This window comes from Euleptes europaea, chromosome 19 (assembly GCF_029931775.1).
Source record: "Euleptes europaea isolate rEulEur1 chromosome 19, rEulEur1.hap1, whole genome shotgun sequence".
NCBI classification, from domain to species: Eukaryota; Metazoa; Chordata; class Lepidosauria; order Squamata; family Sphaerodactylidae; genus Euleptes; species Euleptes europaea.
In genome coordinates this window covers 35,556,606-35,578,521 of record NC_079330.1, presented here as the reverse complement: position 1 = coordinate 35,578,521, position 21,916 = coordinate 35,556,606, and the positions used below count along the sequence as shown (strand labels likewise).

Sequence of the window (21,916 nt, the reverse complement as noted above, 5' to 3'; positions counted from 1 at the left end):
CTTTTGAGCCTTCCCATCGCACCAGTTTCCCAGTCAGCAAACCAGCGTGGTGTGGTTGAAGTATCAGACTAGGTCCATGGTCACCAGCAAGCCTCTGTGGCAGGACTACCAATAATAAAAGTGAAATCAATCAAAAGCAGTCCTAAACAAAACAGTCTTCAATGCCGCCTAAAGATCGAAAGCGAGGGGGCCGAGCGCACCTTCCTGGGACGGTTGTTCCATGATTGTGGGGCGGCCATGGAAGAGCCCCTCTCTCACGTACCCACCAAACGAGCATCTTTGAGTGGTGGGTCAGTCAGGAGGGCATCTCCCTGCGACCTTAATTCCCAGGCAGAAAGGTATGGAAGAAGACACCCCAGTCCCAAGCCACGTTGGGCTTTAAAGGACAAAACCAACACCTTGGATTGTGCTCGGAAGTGGATCGGTAAGCAGTGTAATTGCTGTAATATCGGGGTCACAGACTCCCAATAGCTGGCATTCTGCAGTAGCTGCAGCTTCTGAACATTCTTCAAGGGTAGCCCACAAATACGGCATTTCAGTAGTTCAGTTTAGATGCCGCCAAGGCATGGATCACTGCAGCTAGGAACGGACCCAGAACAGACGCAGCTGATGCGCCAGCCGGAGATGAGCAAGTGCATTCCAAGCCACAGCAGCCACCAGGCTTTCTCAGGTGACCGCGGTTTCCAGCTGCACTCCCAAGCTGTGAACCTGCCCGTCCAAGGGGAGTGTCATCCCATCCCAGACAGGAGAGATCTCGAGTCCCAGGTCTGTCTTTCTGCTAACCCAGAGCACCTCTGTCTCATCAGCAGGAAGCTTTAGTTTTGGAAAGTTGACACTCAAGACTGTTAAGCCTCCCCCCCACCCAACATTAACAATGAGCAACGCACTGAGGACCCACAGCCTTTAGCATGCACTCTCTTTCTTTTAAAAATGGGTTTCTTTTTTTTTAAAAGCGTATAGTTTGATTAATCATTTGAATAAGAATTTATTTTCAATATTGGAGGCCGGCATTTTCATCAGTTTTATTCTGGTGTGCCCCAAGGCAAAATAAGAACCTCTGTCTTGTTAGCATTAAGTTTCAATTTGTTCACCCTCGTTACCCTTGCAGATGACACCCAATTATTTAGGGTGGTTAAAACAAAATTGGACTGTGAAGAGCTCCAAAAGGATCTCTACAAACTGGAAGAAAGGGCATTAAAATGGCAAATGAGATTCAATGTGAGCAAGTGTAAAGTGTTGGATATTGGGGCAAAAAATCCCAACTTCACATATATACTGATGGGATCTGTGCTGGCAGCGACAGACCAAGAAAGGGATCTTGGGGTGGTAGTGGATAGATCGATGAAGACATCAACCCAGTGTATGGCTGCTGTGAAAAAGGCAAATTCCATGCTGGCCATAATAAGACGAGGAATAGAGAATAAAACTGCTGATATCATACTGTCCTTGTAAAAATCTGTGGTGAGACCACACTTGGAATATTCTGTTGAGTTCTGGTCACCACACCTTAAAAGGATATTGCAGAGCTTGAGAAGATACAGAAAAGAGCAACCAGAATGATCAGGGGACTAGAGCAGCTGCCCCATGAGGAGTGGTTAAAACGCATAGGGCTGTTTAGCTTGGAAAGAAGACTGTTAAAGGGAGACATTATAGAGGTCTATAAAATTATGCATGGTTTGGAGTGAGTGGACAGGGAGAAGCTTTTCTCCCTCTCTCATAATACTAGAATGCGAGGTCATCTGCTGAAGCTGGAGGGTGAGAGATTCAAAACAGATAAAAGGAAGTTTTTCTTCACACAATGCACAGTTAAATTGTGGAGCTCCCTGCCCCAGGATGTGGTGATGGCTGTCAACTTGGAAGGCTTTAAGAGGGGAGCGGACATGTTCATGGAGGTTAGGGGTATTCATGACTACTAGTTAAAATGGCTACTAGTCATGAAGCATACCTATTAACTCCAGGATCAGAGAAGCATGCCTATTATCTTAGGTGCTGTGGAACACAGGCAGGATGGTGCTGCTGTAGTCGGCTTGTTTGTGGGCTTCCTAGAGGCACCTGGTTGGCCACTGTGTGACCAGACTGCTGGACTTGATGGGCCTTGTTCTGATCCAGCATGGCCTTTCTTATGTTCTTATGTCCAACCCATTACTGACTCCAAGCACCGGTTCAGAACATCAGCAGCATCCTTGGAATTAGATGGCAAAGAGAGGTAGAGCTGGACTTTATTCGCATATTGGTGACGCTGTAGCCCGTACCTCCTGATGTCCTCTCCCAGTGGCTCCATACAGATATTAAGTGGCATGGGGTAGTAGAGCTTTGTTACTGCAGAGGCGAGGAATGCTGGGCTACTATTGGGGAGGGAGCATCCTGCATAGGTAGGCAGGTGGGGACTGGAGAGAGATCCTTTCCAGGGCTTGGTTCCTTGCTTATAGACACATCCATTGTTCCCTCTTATCACCAACTTAAGACCTTCCTGTTCTCCAAGGGTAAACAGTGTGCTCACTTTTTTTGCTTGCTTCCTTATTTGGTTTTTATCTGTCTTTTGTATGATATGTTTGGTTTTTTTAACATTTTTTAATGTTTCGTAACTTGATCACCACTTTGGGGACTTACAGTTCTTAAATTCTCTAATAACAAAACCTCAGTGGCGTCTGCATTGGATGTAGGGGTCAGGTGTCTCATTCTACCCTGAAGTGTTTTGATCAGGCTTGTCTCCCAACACCTGTTGATTCAGCTGCTGCTGTTCTTTTCTCAAAGTTGGCACGAATGCCGAAAACTAGACATGAAGCACAGTTACGGCAACGGCACCCATAGTCATTTGATGCCTCTCTGATGTAGTTACTTGTCTTCCCTGCTCGACACCACAACGATGTTGCACGCTGTGGCCATTGTGGGGTACACCCTGGTCTCTTGGCACTTTGGAGGAGCAATCATTGCTTGAACATTTCGGGGCTCTGAAAGTTCTCCTCCCACCCCTGCAGCCCCGGAGGCCAGGCAGCAAATTCTTCCATTTTATTCCCATTCTTGCTTGGCAGGGTGTGCAGAACTGGATCTGGTTGTAACAAGCTGGATAGTTTTTCTTTGGGATCTGTAACTTCTACTGAAGTCCCAAAAATCTGCAGTCGCATCCTACCTAGTCCTTAGGCCAGGGGTGTCAAAGTAGCAGCCCAGGGGCTGGATCCAACCCCCGGAGGGCTGCTCACCGGCCCGTGAGCCAAGCCGCCCCCCCTCTCCCATGCAATCCTGGCCCCAGCGAGGGCCAGGCTCGCATTCCCCTCCGCCCCCCCTCTCCTGTGCGATCCTGGCCCCGGCAGGGGCCAGGCTCACCTTCCTTGCCTCCCCCCCCACTCTCCCGGGCAGTGTCAGGCTGCCGCTTTCCTCTCCTCCCCGCCTCCCTTGCAGGCCAGGTCTACTCATTGGTTTCTATGCACATAGAAACCAGTGAGTAGACCTGGTCTCTGTGGGGTGGGGGGGGGTCTCAGTCGGGAGGCCAGGTCTACTGCCATGCAAACCAATGGGTAGACCTGGCCTCCGTAGGGGGAAAAAAACCATCTCCATCCAGAGGCCAGGTCTGCCCATTGGTTTGCATGACAGTAGACCTGGCCTCCTGACTGAGACTCCCATGGAGGCCAGGTCTATTGGTTTCTATAGAAACCCATTGGTAGACCTGGCCTCCGTGATGGGGGAAGCTTCCCAATGGGGACTCCCCCCTCCCCACAGAGGCCACCCATCTTCGGCCCGACCAAGAGACATCGATGTTCAATCCGGCCCTCCTCACAAATGAGTTCGACACCCCTGCCTTAGGCATTGCCATCTTCCTGTTGACTTTTTTTTAATCACTAAAGTTGTTTTGTGAAGGATTCCTGGGGGAATCTCCCCACCTCTGCAGTCCTCTTCTGGGGCTCCCTCAGCTTTCATAGGGGGATAGGCAGGCAGGTGGTGACTAGAGACAGGGCAAGGTGGTGATGAGAGACAAACTCTTTCGTGGAGTTTTTGCTCCCCAGAGACATGTATGGTACCATCTGTGCTGTCTGTCATGGGTCTGCCTGCCCACTCTTCCTCAGATGAGGAAGAGATGGAGGAAGCCAGCCCCAGCCCATGAGGGCTGCAGGAAGGCCCACCAGTCAAGGTAGAGACTCCATCTGGTTCATAAGGGGAGTCTCGGGCTGAGTTCAACGCGCCACCCCCTCAGCTCCACAGCCTGGGTTCTGAGGCTGAAACTTATGCATTGCAGCTACCAGCCTCACCACCGGGGTCGCCTGAGCCTTTGGAACGCCAGAGGGGGCGAGCTTGGAGGGAGGCGCAGGAACAGTGCCGTAATATGTGGTTGGCAGCCCAGCACTAGTCTGTATTGTCTACTCAGACTGCCAGGGTCTCAGGATGAGGCCTTTCACATCACCTCCTACATGATTCTTGACTGGAGATGCCGGGGATTGAACCTGGGACCTTCTGCCTGCCAAGCAGATGCTCTATTCCTGAGCAACAGCCCCTTCTACCATGTGATAGCTGATGTATGTTTAGGACAAGATAGGTGGGGGAAATGGAAGCATGTTGCTAATTTCTCAGGAACTGCAGGATAAATATGCAATGTGTGTTTGCAAATGTACATTGTCCTTAATTGTTCACCCTTTTACATTTTCAAGTGTACATTTGGGACCTCTTTGGCGTGCACTTGAGAAGGAGGAAGGTGTGACTGGGCCCTTGGCTGTCTGGCCAGTGGGCTGCGTGTTTCAGAGAGAGAGAGAGAGAGAGAGAGAGAGAGAGAAGGCCCTGCGGAGATCCCTGGAGCTTCTCTCATCATCCTGCTTGCTTGAAGTTGGTTCCTCTGATATCTCCCAAGGCCTCCCAAGGAAATGTGTGTGAAGCTCTGAGGTGTAAGATAGTTCCTTCCAATCTAACAATTATGTGCTATTTTTGCCTTTCTGCTCTTCTTGCGGGTCTATAATTTTCCCAGCCAGGAAAGGATTAGTTACTGTCTTAAGGCCGATGTGCTATTTTGATTTATGGCACGCACAAACTTTGTTTAGTTCTGTTTCGTCAGTTCTATGGTTACCGCTTTGTAAAACTTCACATCATTGTTGAACTGCCAGTGCTCAGTATGCTTGTTCACAATTGATTCAGCCGCATTCTCTCTCTCCCCCCCCCCCCACATGCGAGGGCCCCATAATGTCATCACGTTCTGGTCTGGTGAGTTGGATGGACTTCAGTTGAAAGCCGGGCGTGGTGGACGCTGCCCTGGAATTCATGCTGTTGAATGAAACCTTCCCCTTTGGCGCCCTCTTCTGTGTAGTAGGGGAAGTGCGTTTTTTACCCATTTGCTAGCTGGGGTCAACTTAAAGAATATTGAGCGTTGGCTTGTAAGAATCTTGGTGGCTCCCGTCAGGGGCTCACAATTTGATGTATCAGTAGGCTGGAATTTATTTTATTAAAATATTAATTTCCTGCCTTTCCTCATCGCTCAAGGCAGCTTACAAATCACAATTGAATGATGTGCCTGTAGATCTTGGCCCTCCAGAACACAGACATAGGTTGAATTGTGAATCTATTGTTCTCTCCACCACCACCCAACTTCCAAAGTAGTGTACAAAGGGGAATTCAAGCATTTTTTCCTGCAAGGAGATAAATGAATCAATAGTTGTTGCTTCAAGATCAGCTAGCTGCCATCTGTCAGCAGGCTCACTGCTGCATTTTGTGAAGCTTTCAAACTGTTTCGAAAGGCAGTCCGATGTACAGCACATTGCAGTAATCTAGTCTAAGCGTGATCAAAGCAAGGGGTCACAGTTAGAATAACGACTTCTTGGGGCAAGGGTGCAGCTGGTTGACTTGTACTCTTCTCTACTACTAAGTAGTAACTTACAAAGCCACCCTGTGATGTATGTTGAGTTCTTGACCAAGTAAGAATTAAAAATCTTCCATCCCGAAGTCATGTATGGATTGCCATGTCTGTATTCGTTATCTTTCTTCAAGTACACATTACTGGAGGGCAGGGCTTCTGAAAGTCCCGTTGAACATTTAACAATATCAGCAGAAGGTCTGGGAACTGTTACTCTTAGAAGCAGAGATTCAACATGTGTGGTACCACCTGCCTTCGTCTAAGTATGGGAAGAGCAGACTGCAGGGAGAAAAGCCCAGGAGATCTCCTAGCACTCGTCACAGAGAGAAGGTGGTGCCATCATGGGTCCCTTCCTGGCACTTTCAGCCTGAAATTAAACTGGTTTTACATGCTATCCGTGCATAGTCTGCAGAGGTTTCATCATAATATGCAGAGGTTTCATCACAGAGATGCCGAAGCCTAGACTCACACTACTCTGTACACATAGAGAGCCATGGTCAGTGGCTTTTCAGTTTTTACCAGAATTTTTGTGTCACTCATGCTGGGTTGAAACCATGCCCATGTGTTGATGAATTGGGCGTGGGACCAGTTCATCATGATCACAGATTCAGATGAGTTCCTCACTCCATTTCAAGAAGGTTACCAAATAGGGTGGGGAACCATTTGTACAACTGGTTCACCCATTTTGAGCCTAGATGAAAATAACCTCAAAGGTTCACCGTGATGCACAAGTATCATGGAGATTAGTCTAAAGCTTTCCCTAAGACATGGAAAGGTGTTTGAAAAGGCTCCAAGATATTTGGGGAAGTCTGGGGTCAGCAAAGCTGTCGGGGCCTCTTAAGGAATGCTGACCTCAGATTTTGTGGACATCTCCTATAGAATAGCCTGTTTCAGTGGCTAACACTTCCTATTTAACCATTTTTCCTACCTAGATATTATCTTGGCATAAGAGAAAGCATGTGCTCTGTTCCATGTGGTGCAGAGTACAAGCAGTTGTCTGCCTGTGGATACATGGATTGGAAAGTTCAGCCTTGAATATTTAATCACAAAGACATATGGGTTAACTTGGGTCATGTTTAATGCAGTATGTTTGATTGGACGCGGCAGATAGATTTCTCCTGAACGTTTTGGTTTTGTTAGCTAAACAAGCCTGTTTTGGGCAGTCTGGCTGTGTGGGCGCTTTCTCCAGCCCAACTCGTGCAGGTAGAACTCAATTGCAGGTAGAACTCAATTGCTACCACCACCACCCTCAATTCTTTCGTGGGTGCTACACAGCCTCTGTCCTCCAGCAGTCCCAAATCGATTGAGCTTTTGAGTGTCCTTCTCATCTCTCAAATTTTCTGTGAGCCGCCTTCTCCACCACCCCTTGCTGTCAGCCCCTCCCCCTTCTGCTTCCATGGCACTCATGGGGGCTGATCTGCCAGCCACTGCCCTTTAGCAGAACAGAGTATTGTTGGGTGATTTGCTTTGTGTCCTTTGTTCACCTCTGTGATTTTCCCATCTTCCCCAGCTTCACCTGTTGGTCTAAAATACCAGATGCAAATAATTCAAAAGCTTCAGTCACTAAATTTAGAAGGGCAACCTTTCTCTCTTTTCCTTCTGTGCTGTGCTTTGTTTTGGATCCCTTTCAGGCCTCAGGGTGCCTTTATTGTATCCAAAGAGGTACCCACCTCTGGTGCAGCTTGGGCTAGTGGTTGCTGTCTCCCCCCTCCCTACACACACTTCAAACTGATATTTTTCAATTAATATGATGTAGAACATTAACATTATTTGAATTTTACAATGCAGTACATTTCCAGCTTGATGCATGCATAACATAGATTATCTTCAGGTTTGGAAGTTCTCATCGGTGGCCACAGGAAAGAGGGCTTCTTGTTTTTCCCGTGGGACATCTGTGTGACTCGTAGGAATGGAGTGTGCAGTTTCTGCACTGGTGATAGTTGAACCTGGATGCAGGGGCTTTTTGGCTACTCTGGTCCCCTCCCCAGACTAGTCTATGCATGAAGAAGGCTTGAATGGACCGGCTTAGGTGCGTCATTCTTCTTGGTGATTTTTTCATGGTGAGTTTGGTGCAGTGCTGGGGGGTGGGGCAGTCCCTACCCTTTCCCAGGATGCTTCAGGCTCCTCCTGGTTGGCTGCTGAGATGCCTGAGTGTGGGAGCTGCTCAGTGAGGCAGACCTTGAGACACGAGGCTTCCCTGGCAGGGTTTTTTCTAGTAGCCAGGTGAGATCCAGTGTAGCTGGTTCATGGGCACTTCCTGGTTTGTTTCAAGGACACCAGTGAAAGAACCCCAGGGGAGTGTTTCTGATCCAGCAAGTGAAGGGCTTCAGATTCCCTGGTTCCCAGGAGCCAGTGGGCTCTGCTTGCTGCCTGTCTCTTGCCTCAATCATAATATAAAGGCAAACTGGACAGTGTGTCTGGAAGTTGGCTTCTCCCAGCAGCAGTTCAAGCCTCCTCTCTGAAGGATCAACAAAGACACTGAAAACCAATGCAGTCCTCCCAGCTTTCACAGTGTTTATGATTGTTCCAGAATCATAGCCCCCCCCCCCAATCATAGCCCTCCCCCTCCACAGATCAGATCTTTCCATTTAAGGCTGGCATCTTGGGATTGCGAGCGGGCAGCTTAGCAAGCAACCGCTGGTTGGCTTGCTAATGGTGAAAGGAGGAAAAGCCTGCATGCCCCCCTAAAACGTCTATGCACTGGCTGCTGTCTTACTAGCCAAGTACAGAAATTGCAAGTAAGGCAAGTGCAAACAGTGAAGTAATTGAGAATGTGCCAGCTCTGTTCTTGGTGGTTATAGGCTGACTGGTGGTGGTGGTGTTGCTTGGAACATGAGGAGGAGCTTGGGTAGTGGTGTTTGGGCCAGAGGGAGAAGGAGCCTCAGTGTTGCTTGGGCCAGCAGTGGAGGGAGCTCCGATGGTGGTGGTGGCCGGGCCGGTTGTGGAAGGAGCAGCGTTGGTGGCTGTGTTGGCAGCAGTGTGGGTGGTCAATTCAACAGTGGAAGGAGCCTCAGTGGTGATATGGATGGTGGCTGGTCTGGCAGTGGTAGAGGCCATGGTAGTGGGATTGGCAACAGTTGGGCTAGTGGTGATGGTGGCTGGGCCAGCAGCAGAATGAACGGCAGTGGTATCATTGGTGGTGGTCAGGGTAGCAGGGAAAGGAGCCATGGTGCTGGCATCGGCTGGGCTGGCAGTAGTAGCAGTGTTGGTGGCACCTGGGCTGGCTGTAGAAGACGCCAAGGTAGAAGCATGGGGAGCCGAGACAGTGGCGTTGGCAGTGGTGGGGATGGCACTGGCAGGGGCTGAGGCTTTGGTGGTAGTGGAGCCTGCAGTGATAGGAGTCGAGATAGTGGTGTTGTTGGCAGTGGGGCTGGCAGCAGTAGGAGGCGATTCAGTGATGTTGGCGGCAGTAGAGCTGGCACTGGCAGGGGTTGAGGCATTGGTGGCAGTGGGGCCGGCAGTGGTAACCGCTGAGACAGTGGTGTTGATGGTGGTGCTGGTGGCAGTGGTAGCAGCTGAGACAGTGGTGTTGGCGGTGGTGGGGCCGGCAGTGGTATCAGCTGAGATGATGGTGTTGGTGGCGGTGGTGTAGGCAGTGGTAGCAGCCAAGACGGTGGTGTTGACAGTGGTGTTGATGGCAGTGGTAGCAGCCAAGACGGTGGTGTTGATGGTGGTGTTGGTGGCAGTGGTAGCAGCTGAGACAGTGGTGTTGATGGTGGTGTTGGTGGCAGTGGTAGCAGCTGAGACAGTGGTGTTGGCGGTGGTGGGGCCGGCAGTGGAATCAGCCGAGACAGTGGTGTTGGTGGTGGTGGTGTTGGCAGTGGTAGCAGCTGAGAAGGTGGTGTTGACAATTGTGTTGGTGGCAGTGGTGTCAGCAGAGATGGTGGTGGTGGCGAGGCCGGCAGTGGTGTCAGCCGAGACGGTGGTATTGGTGGTGGTGGGGCTGGCAGTGGTATCAGCCGAGACGGTGATGTTGGCGGTTGCGGGGCCGGCAGTGGTGTCAGCCGAGACGGTGGTGTTGGCGGTGGCGAGGCCGGCAGTGGTGTCAGCCGAGGCAGTGGTGTTGGCGGTGGCGGGGCCAGCAGTGGTATCAGCCGAGATGGTGGTGTTGGTGGCGGGGCCGGCAGTGGTGTCAGCTGAGAAGGTGGGGTTGACAATGGTGTTGGTGGCAGTGGTGTCAGCCAAGATGGTGGTGGTGGCGAGGCCGGCAGTGGTGTCCGCCGAGACGGTGGTGTTGGTGTCGGTGGGGCTGGCAGTGGTATCAGCCGAGACGGTGGTGTTGGCGGTGGTGGGGCCGGCAGTGGTATCAGCCGAGACAGTGGTGTTGGTGGCGGTGGTGTTGGCAGTGGTAGCAGCTGAGACGGTGGTGTTGACAATGGTGTTGGTGGCAGTGGTGTCAGCCGAGATGGTGGTGGTGGCGAGGCCGGCCGTGGTGTCAGCCGAGACGGTGGTATTGGCGGTGGTGGGGCTGGCAGTGGTATCAGCCGAGACGGTGGTGTTGGCGGTGGCGGGGCCAGCAGTGGTGTCAGCTGAGACGGTGGTGTTGGCGGTGGTGAGGCCGGCAGTGGTGTCAGCCGAGGCGGTGGTGTTGGCGGTGGCGGGGCCAGCAGTGGTATCAGCCGAGATGGTGGTGTTGGTGGTGGCGGGGCCGGCAGTGGTATCAGCTGAGACGGTGGTGTTGACAATGGTGTTGGTGGCAGTGGTGTCAGCCGAGATGTTAGTGGTGGCGAGGCCGGCAGTGGTGTCAGCCGAGACGGTGGTGTTGGCGGTGGTGGGGCTGGCAGTGGTATCAGCCGAGACGGTGGTGTTGGCGGTGGCGGGGCCAGCAGTGGTGTCAGCCGAGACGGTGGTGTTGGCGGTGGCGAGGCCGGCAGTGGTGTCAGCCGAGGCGGTGGTGTTGGCGGTGGCGGGGCCAGCAGTGGTGACAGCCGAGACGGTGGTGTTGGCGGTGGTGGGGCCGGCAGTGGTATCAGCCGAGACGGTGGTGTTGGCGGCGGTGGGGCTGGCAGTGGTATCAGCCGAGACGGTGGTGTTGACAGTGGTGTTGGTGGCAGTGGTGTCAGCCGAGACGGTGGTGTTGACAGTGGTGTTGGTGGCAGTGGTGTCAGTCGAGACGGTGGTGTTGATGGTGGTGTTGGTGGCAGTGGTAGCAGCCAAGACAGTGGTGTTGGCGTTGGTGGGGCTGGCAGTGGTATCAGCTGAGATGGTGGTGTTGACAATGGTTTTGATGGCAGTGGTAGCAGCCGAGACTGTGGTGTTGGCAGCGGTGGGGTTGGCGCTGGCAGGGGCCAAGTCGGTGGGGACGGCAGCAGTAGGAGCCAAAACGGTGGCGTCGGCAGTGGTGGAGCCAGTGGTGTTTGTGTTCGCCAGGCTGGCTGTGGAAGCTGTGGCAGTAGGCGTGGTGGGTTGTGTTGAAGCCTCGCTAGTAATGGAACCAAGTAACAGAATGCAGATGGAGTATAAATGGAACTGCATTGTTCACCTGTATTTTTGGAAATGTAGAGAAGAGAAATATTAATATGTTCAATGACAGAACTGTAATAACTAGACAGCTGCTGATGGGCCATTCCCCCCAACTCCAGATACCCCTCGATCACCAGGTTACCTCATGAAGCATATCCTTGGGAACGGGTTTGGCCCCCGTCTGAAAGGATAATTCCTTTGAGGCTTGATTGGTGTTTGGAAGCACTTTCAGAATACCCACTGTTTCTAAGATCTCTGCCAATTTGATGACTGACCCCAGACGTCACCTTCCAATTTAAAATACAAAAGGTAACATAAGTTGACCTAAAGTGTTTCTCTAAATATCAAAGCAGGAGTCGGTTATTTTGTGCATTTTGCTTGAAAATTAAAATCCACCAAGGCCAAATCCTGTGGCTTCTGATGTCGGATTGGGCTCAGGGTACAACAGGCTCAGGGCAGCCCCATCAAGTTCCACCTCATGGGGTTTTCAAGGCAAGAGCTGGGCAGAGGAGGTTTGCCATTGCCTTCTTCTGCATAGTAGCATAGGTTTCCTTGGTGGTCTCCCATCCAAGTACTGACCCTTCTTTGCTTCCAAACTCTTGATGAGATCTCCCTTGTATTTCATGCTTGATTAAGGTTTGGAGTGAGGATGGATAAACCCAGGAACAGGTGGGGTTTGGGGTGGGATGGGAAGGGAAGGGAAGGGTGAGGTCACCCCATGAGTCTGGAGATGCAGGCAGTTCTTCCCATAGGAGGCAGAAAGGAGCAGGTAGCGGGCTGCATTAGCAAGAGACCAGTGTTAGGGTTGGAGCAGGGGCATAAGAAGAAGCTAGTGGGGAGGGGCAAGAAAGGGTAAAGACGTGGGTGGATAGGATGCCTGAGGGATAGGGCAGCTAGCCGAAGCCCAGCCAAGTGTGAGATTTGAGCCAGGGATTATGTGGTTCTCAGCTCAACGTCTTTGCCACTACACTTGGTTTTTGTGTTACCTGCTCATATTCTATCCTACTAAAGTAATGAGCGAGCATGTTAATTTTAAAAGCCATGACCTAGTCACTGAAACTTACAAAATGATCATTACTTTAGAGAAAACTCTTCCTTTAACTGAAATAATCTAACACATCAACTCCACAAAAATATTTCATACAATAAATCTGCTAGCTTTCTAGGAGTCTGGAGATGCCATTTTCTGTGCTGTTTTAACAGACTAACTTGACTTGTAACCTGCATTCGGTGTTTCTTGAGCTTTTCAAACCAAGAGCCTTCTCCTAAGCATGCTCTAATTTCTGTACTGATGAAGTGCTCTTGTTCAAAATGCTCTCCACATTTCATTGTTTGTTGTAATCCATACAAACAGCTCTGTTAAGGTTCATGCAGACAGGGTCCGGAGACCAACTGAATGGCTGGCCTGAAGCCCCTTCCCAAGTTCATGGCAGAGGTTCGGTTAGACCTCAGTAACCTTTCAGATCTTAGTTCATTTCTTTCACCCCACCAGCTTCAGCCTGCGGACGAAAGGAGCTTTGGCTCTTCAAAAGCTGATACCCCCAACATCTTCTTGGTCTCTAAGGAGCTCCTAGACTCGAAGCTGACCTACTGTGAGGTCTGTACCGAGCTCCACACGGAACGTAAATGACTTTTGATATCCTATTCCTTGATCCATTTCAGAATGACTATTTGTGGTAAACTCATAATTAGCAAAATTCAGAATGAGAGATAGGAGACTGCATTTTTTTCTGTGTATAGTAACGCAAAATCCCAGTTGGTCTATGTTTGGTTTGGAGGGGTGGGGGGAGCTATATCCCAGGACAGTCACCAGATTCTTGATTTGTGTGTGTGTGTGTGGGGGGGGAATTATTCCCCAGCAAATGAGTTCTTCCTGTTCGTCTAGAGCAGTGGTTCCCAAAGTGGGCAGTATCACCCCCTGGGGGGCAGTGGGATTATCTAGGGGGGCACTAAGAGGCAAGAGGGCAGCAGGGGGCGCTAGAGGTGGGCCCCTTCAACTGTGTTGTTCACTAATTTACAATAGATCAAGCGATGGCACCATGCTGGCAAATTTGGTGGAAACTCAGAATTTTTTTCCCTGAGAGCTGGGACCATTGGATCATGTTCATCAGTTTTGTTGAATAAATTTCAACTAAGAAGTTTTAATTTGATTTTGAATAGATGTGAAATTAATTGTTACTGTTTTGAAATTTTATTGTTATCTTCTTTAGTGAGTCATGCAAACCCCTATTTTGAATAATGCTTTTTATAGGATAGGGTAGGGGGCACTGGGGTTGAGTTTGTGGAACCAAGGGGGGGTGGCCCGAAAAGTTTAGGAACCGCTGGTCTAGAGGTTCAAGAGGATCAACATTCTTGGTTCTAACCATGTCTCCAGATGAAGAGTACCCCTTGCTTGGCACTATTGTCATTGGAGTCAGGGCGGGGGAACAAATAAGCTGGCACTCAGCAATGGAAACAGCAGACAGAAAAGGCTTGGAAGAGGCAGGGTGCTTCTTCTTGTTGGTACCCAACTGGAAAGGCACACATCTCCCTTTCTCCTCCTGACCCCATGCCAAGCAAACATAGGTGAGAAAATACAAATCTTGGCCACTGCTTACCTAGGAATCTTTACCAGTAGGACCGAGGAGGACCTATTCCATACTTTTAAGAGAGGCTGATAACATGGATCCTCATCAAACTCTGATTGCTATGTCGTTGCAATAAATTTCAGAAGAAGACCAAAAAAAAAACCCACCTAAACCTGAGCAGGTAATATCACTTTCATAGTGAGACATTTGTATTGAATTTCCTACCTCTATTTTTTGCAGATCTTTTTCCTGGGAGAACAAATACAGCTCCTGAACTTATCCAGCTTCTTTTAGTGGCCCAGACTTTGAAACAGCTGGGCAAGAATATCAGGGACTTCAGTTTTTATCAAGCTTATGAATGATGTCGTCAGAAAGCTAACAAAGGGTTTGCTTCCTTGTTTGCGAACTGTAATCCAAAGTAAATATCTTTTTAGAAAAAAAATAAAAATACATCTCATAGGCTTGAGAAAGTAAAATAGAAATGCTTGGAAGCATTTTCAACCTTCAATATTGACAGCGGTATATTTTTTAACTAGAGCTGCATCATTTAATTGATTAATCAGATACATTTAGTGATTAACTGCGCAATCCTAAGGGGGGTGATTAAGAAGTGCGCTGGGAAGACATTGCAATTCTATATAACCTAGATTATAGACCTCTAAAACAAGCCAGACACTCCGTCAGAAATACAGGTTGCCTACATTCTTTATATCTTCCTTTTTAAAACTTTCTCTCCAAAAGGCTTTCTTAGCATGGCACCTGAAACTTTGATTTTGTGGAGATGGATCCAAAGGGATATTTGCACAAATAGAAGGCACCCCCTGCTTTGCACAAGGGGGGAAGAATCTGCATTTATTGCAGTCATTTATTTAAGAAACCCTGCTCTGATAGAGTAAGCCCCTGCGGTGCAGGTAGTGTAGGTACTCTGTATCACCTGACCTTTGAGTGTAACAGTTTTTCTGAGGCTAGAAATCTTTTAATTTTTCCTTTGCTCCAAAATATTTTTTTATTATAAGATAATAGTAGACCTACCACTCTTTCAGTTGTAAAGTTTTATGCTCTTGTGATTGATTTTCTTAGCCATTCAAATGTGGTCTAGTTTTGTATATTTTAGTAATCTGCTTTAAACTAATAAGACGCAGCATGAGGTAGAGAGAGATTTAGCTGGATAATTTTCTCTTAACTTTTTTTTTTTTTTTTGCCTGTATAATTGTATTTTTTTATTTGTGCCATAAGCTGCTTTGGGTTCCTTTTTAGAGGAAAAAGGTGGAAAATAAGAGCTGTTATATTTATAAGATAAATGTTAAACTTGCACATAAAGGCCAAACCATCAGATGTTCTCCTCAACCTGGCTCTGTTTCTGAATCCATATGGAAGCAAAAGGAGTGCTGAGCTAATCGCCTAAATATAGAATGATACATGTATATTGAACCATCTGATACAGCAAAGCGTATGAATCAGAGACGGGGCCCAGCGGCCACAGAACGAAATCTGTGCTGTAGGGTAGTACTTAAAGGTGGGAGGACACCCCCCACCCACTTTTAAGTGTCATTTGTGTTTTCCTGGGTGGATGGGGAAAGTTGTGCTGGAGTATTAATGGTAGAATATAAATTGTTTCAAGACACAAGCAAGGAGGCTCAGTCCAGCCAGAGCAAAGCATTTGTAGAGCCCAGTGATTTCAGGGAATGTCTGAAGTGTTGTGCTTCATCTCGCCCATTAAAATACAGAAGAGCCCAAGGCACTTAACTAGCTGGAGTGAGCCATAAAGCCCCAGTTAAAATCAAGCTCAATAAAAGGGGGTACAGAAACCTCAGTATGGATTAAAAGCCTGGCCACTAAACCCTAGACCAAGCGGAGCTGTGCTCGTGCTTTTGAAAGAGGCTCTGAAAGTTGGCATTGCAGAGCCACTCCCGAGAGAGCTCTCCTTTGTGCCATTGTTGCATGGAGCATGGGCGGTTAATTGCGCTGATAGGAACATGGAAGGCACAGTTCAACAGATTTTAGGAGGCAGAGCTGGAAAATCTAACGTGGGTTGGCTGGTGGGCCACTCTGTGGCAACAGTGCAAGGCTGAGGGGCCAAACTTGTTTGATTCCCCCCCCCCGCCCCCAATTGCAGCTGCCAGTATGATTGTAGTTGCGTTGTGGCTCAGAAGACAGGGCAGAAATGTAAGAAATAAAAAAATGAAAATGCAAATGGGAGGCCCAGGGTGGTTGTGCTGAATTTTGGGAGGGAGAGGGAGACAGGAGGAAATGTTGAGGTTGGTGTATCTTTGATGTGCCTTTCCCCTTCCTTTGGAAAACAGTCGTGCGGGGGATGGGCTGAATTAGAGTGCCCTTTCAAGTACCCCTCCCCCCAAAAAAGCATAAGTTATGGGTCATGGCTCTACTGATACTTTGCAACTAGTACAATATCTAGACTTGCCAGCTTAGTTTTGCTGGAAAGTGAAAACAGTACCCCCAGCCTGTTTGTTGCACACCATTCTGATCCTTTGGATCGGGGAGAAATGCTGTTTTCTTTTTTAACATGTAAGGATAATCTCCTTTTTAGAGTTCTCTGCTTCGGGTTACCATGGAAATAGCTGCTGCAATATGTAACCTGTTGTGGGAACTGCAAAGCAGAAACCTGGCACGTGTCAGGAGTTTGCTGCCAATCCTGCCCTCCACCTTCAGCACCAAGCTCCAAACATTTGCATTCCAAACAGGGATGTGGCTCCTGCAGCCTGGGTCTGTTTCCAGAGTTCGCTTCTGCAGACCTGGACAGTCCAAAGTGGAGGAAGGAAGGGCTGAGAATGGCTTAGAACAGCAACTTCTCCATGGAGTAGCGGCTGTACTGCGCTCCAGACTAATAAACTGGAATCTGTCCCTCCTGCATATTTAGCTGAAGCTTTAATCGTTCAGCTGCTGGCTACTCTTACCCCACCCATCCGTTTCTGATCATAGCCTTCCTACCCAAGGAGGAGCACAGTATATATAGGACATTCTGGCCAAATAACCATGCCCGAAGAAGGGCCCTGACAGTAGACGTGTGCTTAAGGTGACCCGGGGCTCAGTGCTGTGTGCATGGGTATGCGTTGGACCCCTGGCCATGGTTGCAGGGCTCCTGAACCAGTGTCCTGGTTGGAGCTAAACGGGTCTGACCCTGGACAGGGAGACCTCCTGGGATCCTGATGTTCTGTGATGGAGGAAAGGTGGAGTAATAAATATGTGGGGGATGATGCTGCCTGCATTCAGTGTTTGAAAGGAAATCTGATGGAGTTGATGGAGGCTCCTTTCTGGAACAGAATTCCTTTCCAGATTTCAAGAATATCCAACCAAGTTTCACCCCGTGCGGATCTTCAGGGCTGTGTCTGGCAAGGGGCTCCCAGAGGCCTGTTCTGCACTCCCCTGTCCTCTAGCAACTGCAGTCTCCTAAGGCTTTGGCCACTTGCGTGAGGGGCTCTGACTAATATGAGGCAGATACTCTCCTATAAATTATGCAGCTAAACTGCCTGCATTGGATTCAGTGCACACGGGCCTGTTTGCAAGCATGAATTATACAGCCTCATCTCAGTCCCCTCACCTTGCATAGGGTTGGATCCAGGCTACGTTTTCTGCTAAGGGATGGTGTGGTTTCTGCCAATTCTTCCTGCTGCAGAAGCCAGATCTGCCCCTCGTGCCATTCTTGAGTGTCCCCTGCCTGCCAGGAGCAGCATTTGGGGGAAATCATTGGTGCACAGTGGGAGGGAGGAGGAAGTGCTTTCCATCAGCATAAACATTTGTCTGGCTCCAGTCCGTTGCCATGAAGGTCCGCATAGGGTTTTCAATATTAAAAATGCAAAATAGGAGCAGAAAAATCCCCAGCCCTTTTCTCAGGTCAACAGCGCATCACACCTTCACATGACCCTAGCAGAAAGGGGTCTCTCAGTCCGAGGTGAGCAGTGGCCCAGGGGCGGAGGGCACAAGGGAAGCAACGGGCATAGTCACTGTGCCCTTTAGAGTCCCTTTGGAGGGACAGAGAGACTTCAGCTGTGTCGAAAGCAGCCAAAGCAGGATGCTGCTGCCCTGGCAATGGCTGCGCAATTTCCCCCCTTAGAAGAAAAACCTTTCCTTCCGTTTCATGTATTGTGAGAAAGACTTTCTGTAATTTATACAGTGTTCTCCCTCACCCGGCCCATGAAAGGCAACCTTGTGAAGACCATTTCCCACCCTCTGACAAAATTTCCACCAGACAATAAGAAGGTCCCATCAGTCACCGAAGTCCTTAGAAGAAGGCCTCGCTAGCCAGGAACAAAAGTCCATCTTGTTCCCCACATTGGCCAACCAAATATCTCTGGGAAAGGCTTTAAGCAGGGCCCAGAGGCCAAAGCCTCCCCCTGCCTTTGCACCCCAACCCCTGGTATACTGCCTCTGAACATGGAATATCCATTTTGTCATCACGGCTAGTCTTCTGTGTATTTGTCTACTATCTCTTTAAAGCCAGCTAAGCTAGTGGCTGTTCTTGCGCATACCCGTAGGTGAAGACAAACCATGGATGTCATCTGGGTCCTGTCTGGCTGGTGAGCAGATTCTGGCTGTGACTGTAGTTCATTCTCTTTGTAGTTAAGACACCTAGAAATCTGTATGCAACGGGGCCCTTCTGGTCGAGAGTCCACAGGTTTTGGCTGGCCTCGATAGCCAACCAAACATTGTGGTCACCAAACAGCCTGCTGTGCAGGGATGGAGATCACTCCTGCAAAGGATTGGGTGGTGAGTATAGAACTCTTCCAGGAGAAACCAAGGCAGCGCATCAGGAGGGAAGAGCAAGCAGCCATGCAGTTGTCAGGACGACAGAGCTGTATCCTGATGTTGTCATGGAGATGGGGGAAGCAGCATTGGCAGGGCAAAAGGGGCAGTGTCTGCATATGCTAGTTGGAAGGAAGGAAGGAAGGAAGGAAGGAAGGAAGGAAGGAAGGAAGGAAGGAAGGAAGGAAGGAAGGAAGGAAGGAAGGAAGGAAGGAAGGAAGGAAGGAAGGAAGGAGAGGCGGGGGCCAGGGGTGTGTGCTCCTGTGAGGGCACACTGAATGGAGACATTTGATGCAAATTGGGAGGGGGCATACGCAGCAGGTACTGGGTGAGAAGGTCCCCTCATAGTTGTTCCTGTGGATGTGAAGAAGAGGAGGAGGGTGCAGGATCCACTTCATCCCCACTTACCCAGGGGCGCTCAGCAAGTAGAGAGGTCCCCCGTGCAATTGTTCTTCTCTGATGGGGATGGGGGGTGGGATTGGGCCATGTCCCTGGTAGCATTATGAAGCCTTGAGACGGTGATTTATTGGTTCTTCCAGAACCTAATATATGGTCAGGGGCAGCCCCCACCATGTCTCTCTCCTTGTGCTGGGACAGTCACTTGCCAATTTAAAAGCCGTGGTCACTGCTGGTGACCTGGGAACTGTGTTTGTGACCTTTGCTTATGATTTGGGGAAATCGCCTGGATGTGCACAACAGTACCCTGTGCTGTGGCCAATAATGTATTTGTGATGGTAATTTTTAGGCCCCCCTACACGACTACCTGGAGGGGCTCCTGAGTCTGTCGAAGCTGGTTCTCCGTGAAGGGAGGCCACCAGCTTGTCCTGCTGGGGGGTCGTGCCAACATGATGCTTCACGGTGGCCTTGACCTTAAGCCTCATTTCAGAATGCCTAAACTGTGATTAAGGATTGACTTGCAAACTTGGATGCGAAACTTGGGTTTGAAGTGAATTTGCTAACTGTGGCTTGAGTAGACTGTTGTTAAGTGTGGCATCCTTACCAAGCAAAGCCGTTTCCCATCTTCTGTGCTTTCGAGGTGGCATGCAGGTATCAGCGGGTTTCACTGGAATTTGGGACTGGAATTTGGATTATGGCAACAATCTATGGTTAGCATTATCCCCAGGTGAAACATGTGCCTAAAGTAGACATTTAAAAGCTATTCCTTCTTGTTAAGATGCCTTTAACGCACACACGTGTGTGTATATGCATGAGCACAAGTTTAATTAACGCGCTGCTGGTATGCCTCAAAATAAGAAGCAGGTAACTTTTAGACAACTTTATTTCCCCTCCCCCTTTAATTCCCTTTGCACATCTTCTTTTATAAAGGACCCAGACTTTTATATTACAAGACTCTCTGACTAGCATAACTAGCAAGGCAATACATGTATGATACAGGCCTTTCATATTTTTTCCCAGATGTTTAATGACAAAACTATACATAATTGATACATAAAAGACTGACTTCGTTTTCATTTTGTGTGTGTTTGAAGAAAATTAAAAATGTAAATACAAAATAAGCACATTTCATAAAAACAATCATAATTTGATAGAATTAGACTTTGTGTTTTAAACTGTGACATAGTTAAGGTAAGTAGCAGCTTGGTTATCAAGACATAATTTTGTGCAGTCTTTTTGTTTAGGAGAAGTTGCTTTCTGTCAGCCTTGTCCCAGAATAGAGCCAGGCATTTGAATCCCTGTTGGGCACGAGCATTTTTTGTTCAAGCCACTTACGGAGGAGGAAGAGCGAAGCCGCCGTTCGCAGGCACAAGCCCTTAGCCGACCACCAGGGTTGCCACAGTCAGTGTGACCGTGAAGAGGGGGATTGCCTCGAAGGGACTTGCGCGGGACTGGCTGTGAGGGCTCCCTTTTGTGGCTGACTCTGCTTCCTTTACAGCAACAGTTGTGCTTTGAGGCCTCTCTGAATAGCGTGTAGGCATCCCGCTGGTGATGCTCAAGGTCAGAGGAGTCACAGATGTTCCGGCCAGACCCCTTGTGCTTGAATCCACAGAGCTTGTCCCTTGGAGATGGATAGTCTGCGTGGCGGCGGCTGCTTCATATGAGTTTAGCTTCTCTGTGCTCGGGTCTTCCGGGTAGAGGATTAGTGGTCTGTCGGTGCTGGTAAGTGCTACGGTGTGGCCAGCAGTAGCACTGAGCACACCCTCCTTCGTTCTGAATTGGCGGTGCCCGAGTTGGGCTTGCTCAGTTGTCTCAGGAGACCCAGCGTTACCTGCTGCCTTCATAGCCTTAACAAGGAGGTGGTTCTCCCCAGCTGTGGGAGCATCTGAGGACAGCGTGGCATGTTTCCAAGATGTGGTGGCTTCATTGGCACATGGCAAGCCTATGATTGCAGTGGTGGTTTCTGCTGCCCATTTCTGCAAATATGTGAGGGCTTGGTTTCCGTCCCCACACGACCACGGATTTTTGTAAAGTGTTATTAGTTGCAGTTGAGTGAGCTGGTCAAAAGCTTTGTCGGGAATGTAGGTGAACTTATTATTGTGCAAATAAAGTTGGGAAAGGCGTGGGAGCCTCACCAACGTGCCAGGTAGGATTTGCGTTAAGAAGTTGTTGGATAGATCCACTGTTTCTGTGTTGGAAGGAATGTTAGTGGGGACTGTCCATAGTCTGTTGCTACTAAGATTGAGGAATTTGAGGTTGCTTATTGTATTGTTGATGAGAACGGCCCTTTCCACCATGTTTTCAGACACGTCGAGGACCTTAAGGTTCCACTGGTAAGCTGTGTCCAGCTTTTGAAGAACTTTGACATTGTTGTGTGCAGCGTATATTTCCCAGAGCGACCTGGGCAGATTAGCCGGCAGGTTCCAAAGCTGGTTGTGGGAAATGTCCAGGGTCCTCAAATTGGCAAACCGAGTAAGTTGGCTGTTGAGGTCTGCCAAGTGGTTATGTGACAGGTTTAAGTAGGTAATGTTGTCCTGAAGTCCATGTGGCAGTGTGTTCAGGTTTCTGCCAGAACAGTCCACGTTTCTGTTGTTTCCTGAGCATGAACACACAGAAGGACAAATGCTCTGAACAGCTGGTATGAAAAAGAGAATAGCCAGCACATAGAAAGATGTCTTGAAGACCCGATTCTCCATGGTTGCCTGGAAGCAAATAATATACAGAAACACCCAATTTATTGCACAGCTGAGGAATGCAATTTGGAGGGGGTGTATGGGGAGGTTGTCCATTTTTTCTCTTCCCTGCATTGCTGTCTTTCAGCTGAAGTTGCATTTATATGAGACAAGCACACCTACCTCCATCACTGTGGCATGGCCCTCCCTGGGCAAAAAGATGGTTA

General features: G+C 49.1%; 2 protein-coding genes across 3 annotated transcripts in view; one reads left to right on the top strand and one right to left on the bottom strand.

Moving 5' to 3' along the window:
• NF1 (neurofibromin 1) overlaps window positions 1-21,916 on the top strand; it is a 310,275-nt gene that overhangs the window by 173,624 nt on the left and 114,735 nt on the right. The window lies entirely within an intron of this gene.
• OMG (oligodendrocyte myelin glycoprotein) lies at window positions 20,394-21,713 on the bottom strand. Its single transcript, XM_056865191.1, has one exon. The coding sequence runs from the start codon at window positions 21,711-21,713 to the stop codon at window positions 20,394-20,396; it is 1,320 nt and encodes a 439-aa protein (XP_056721169.1).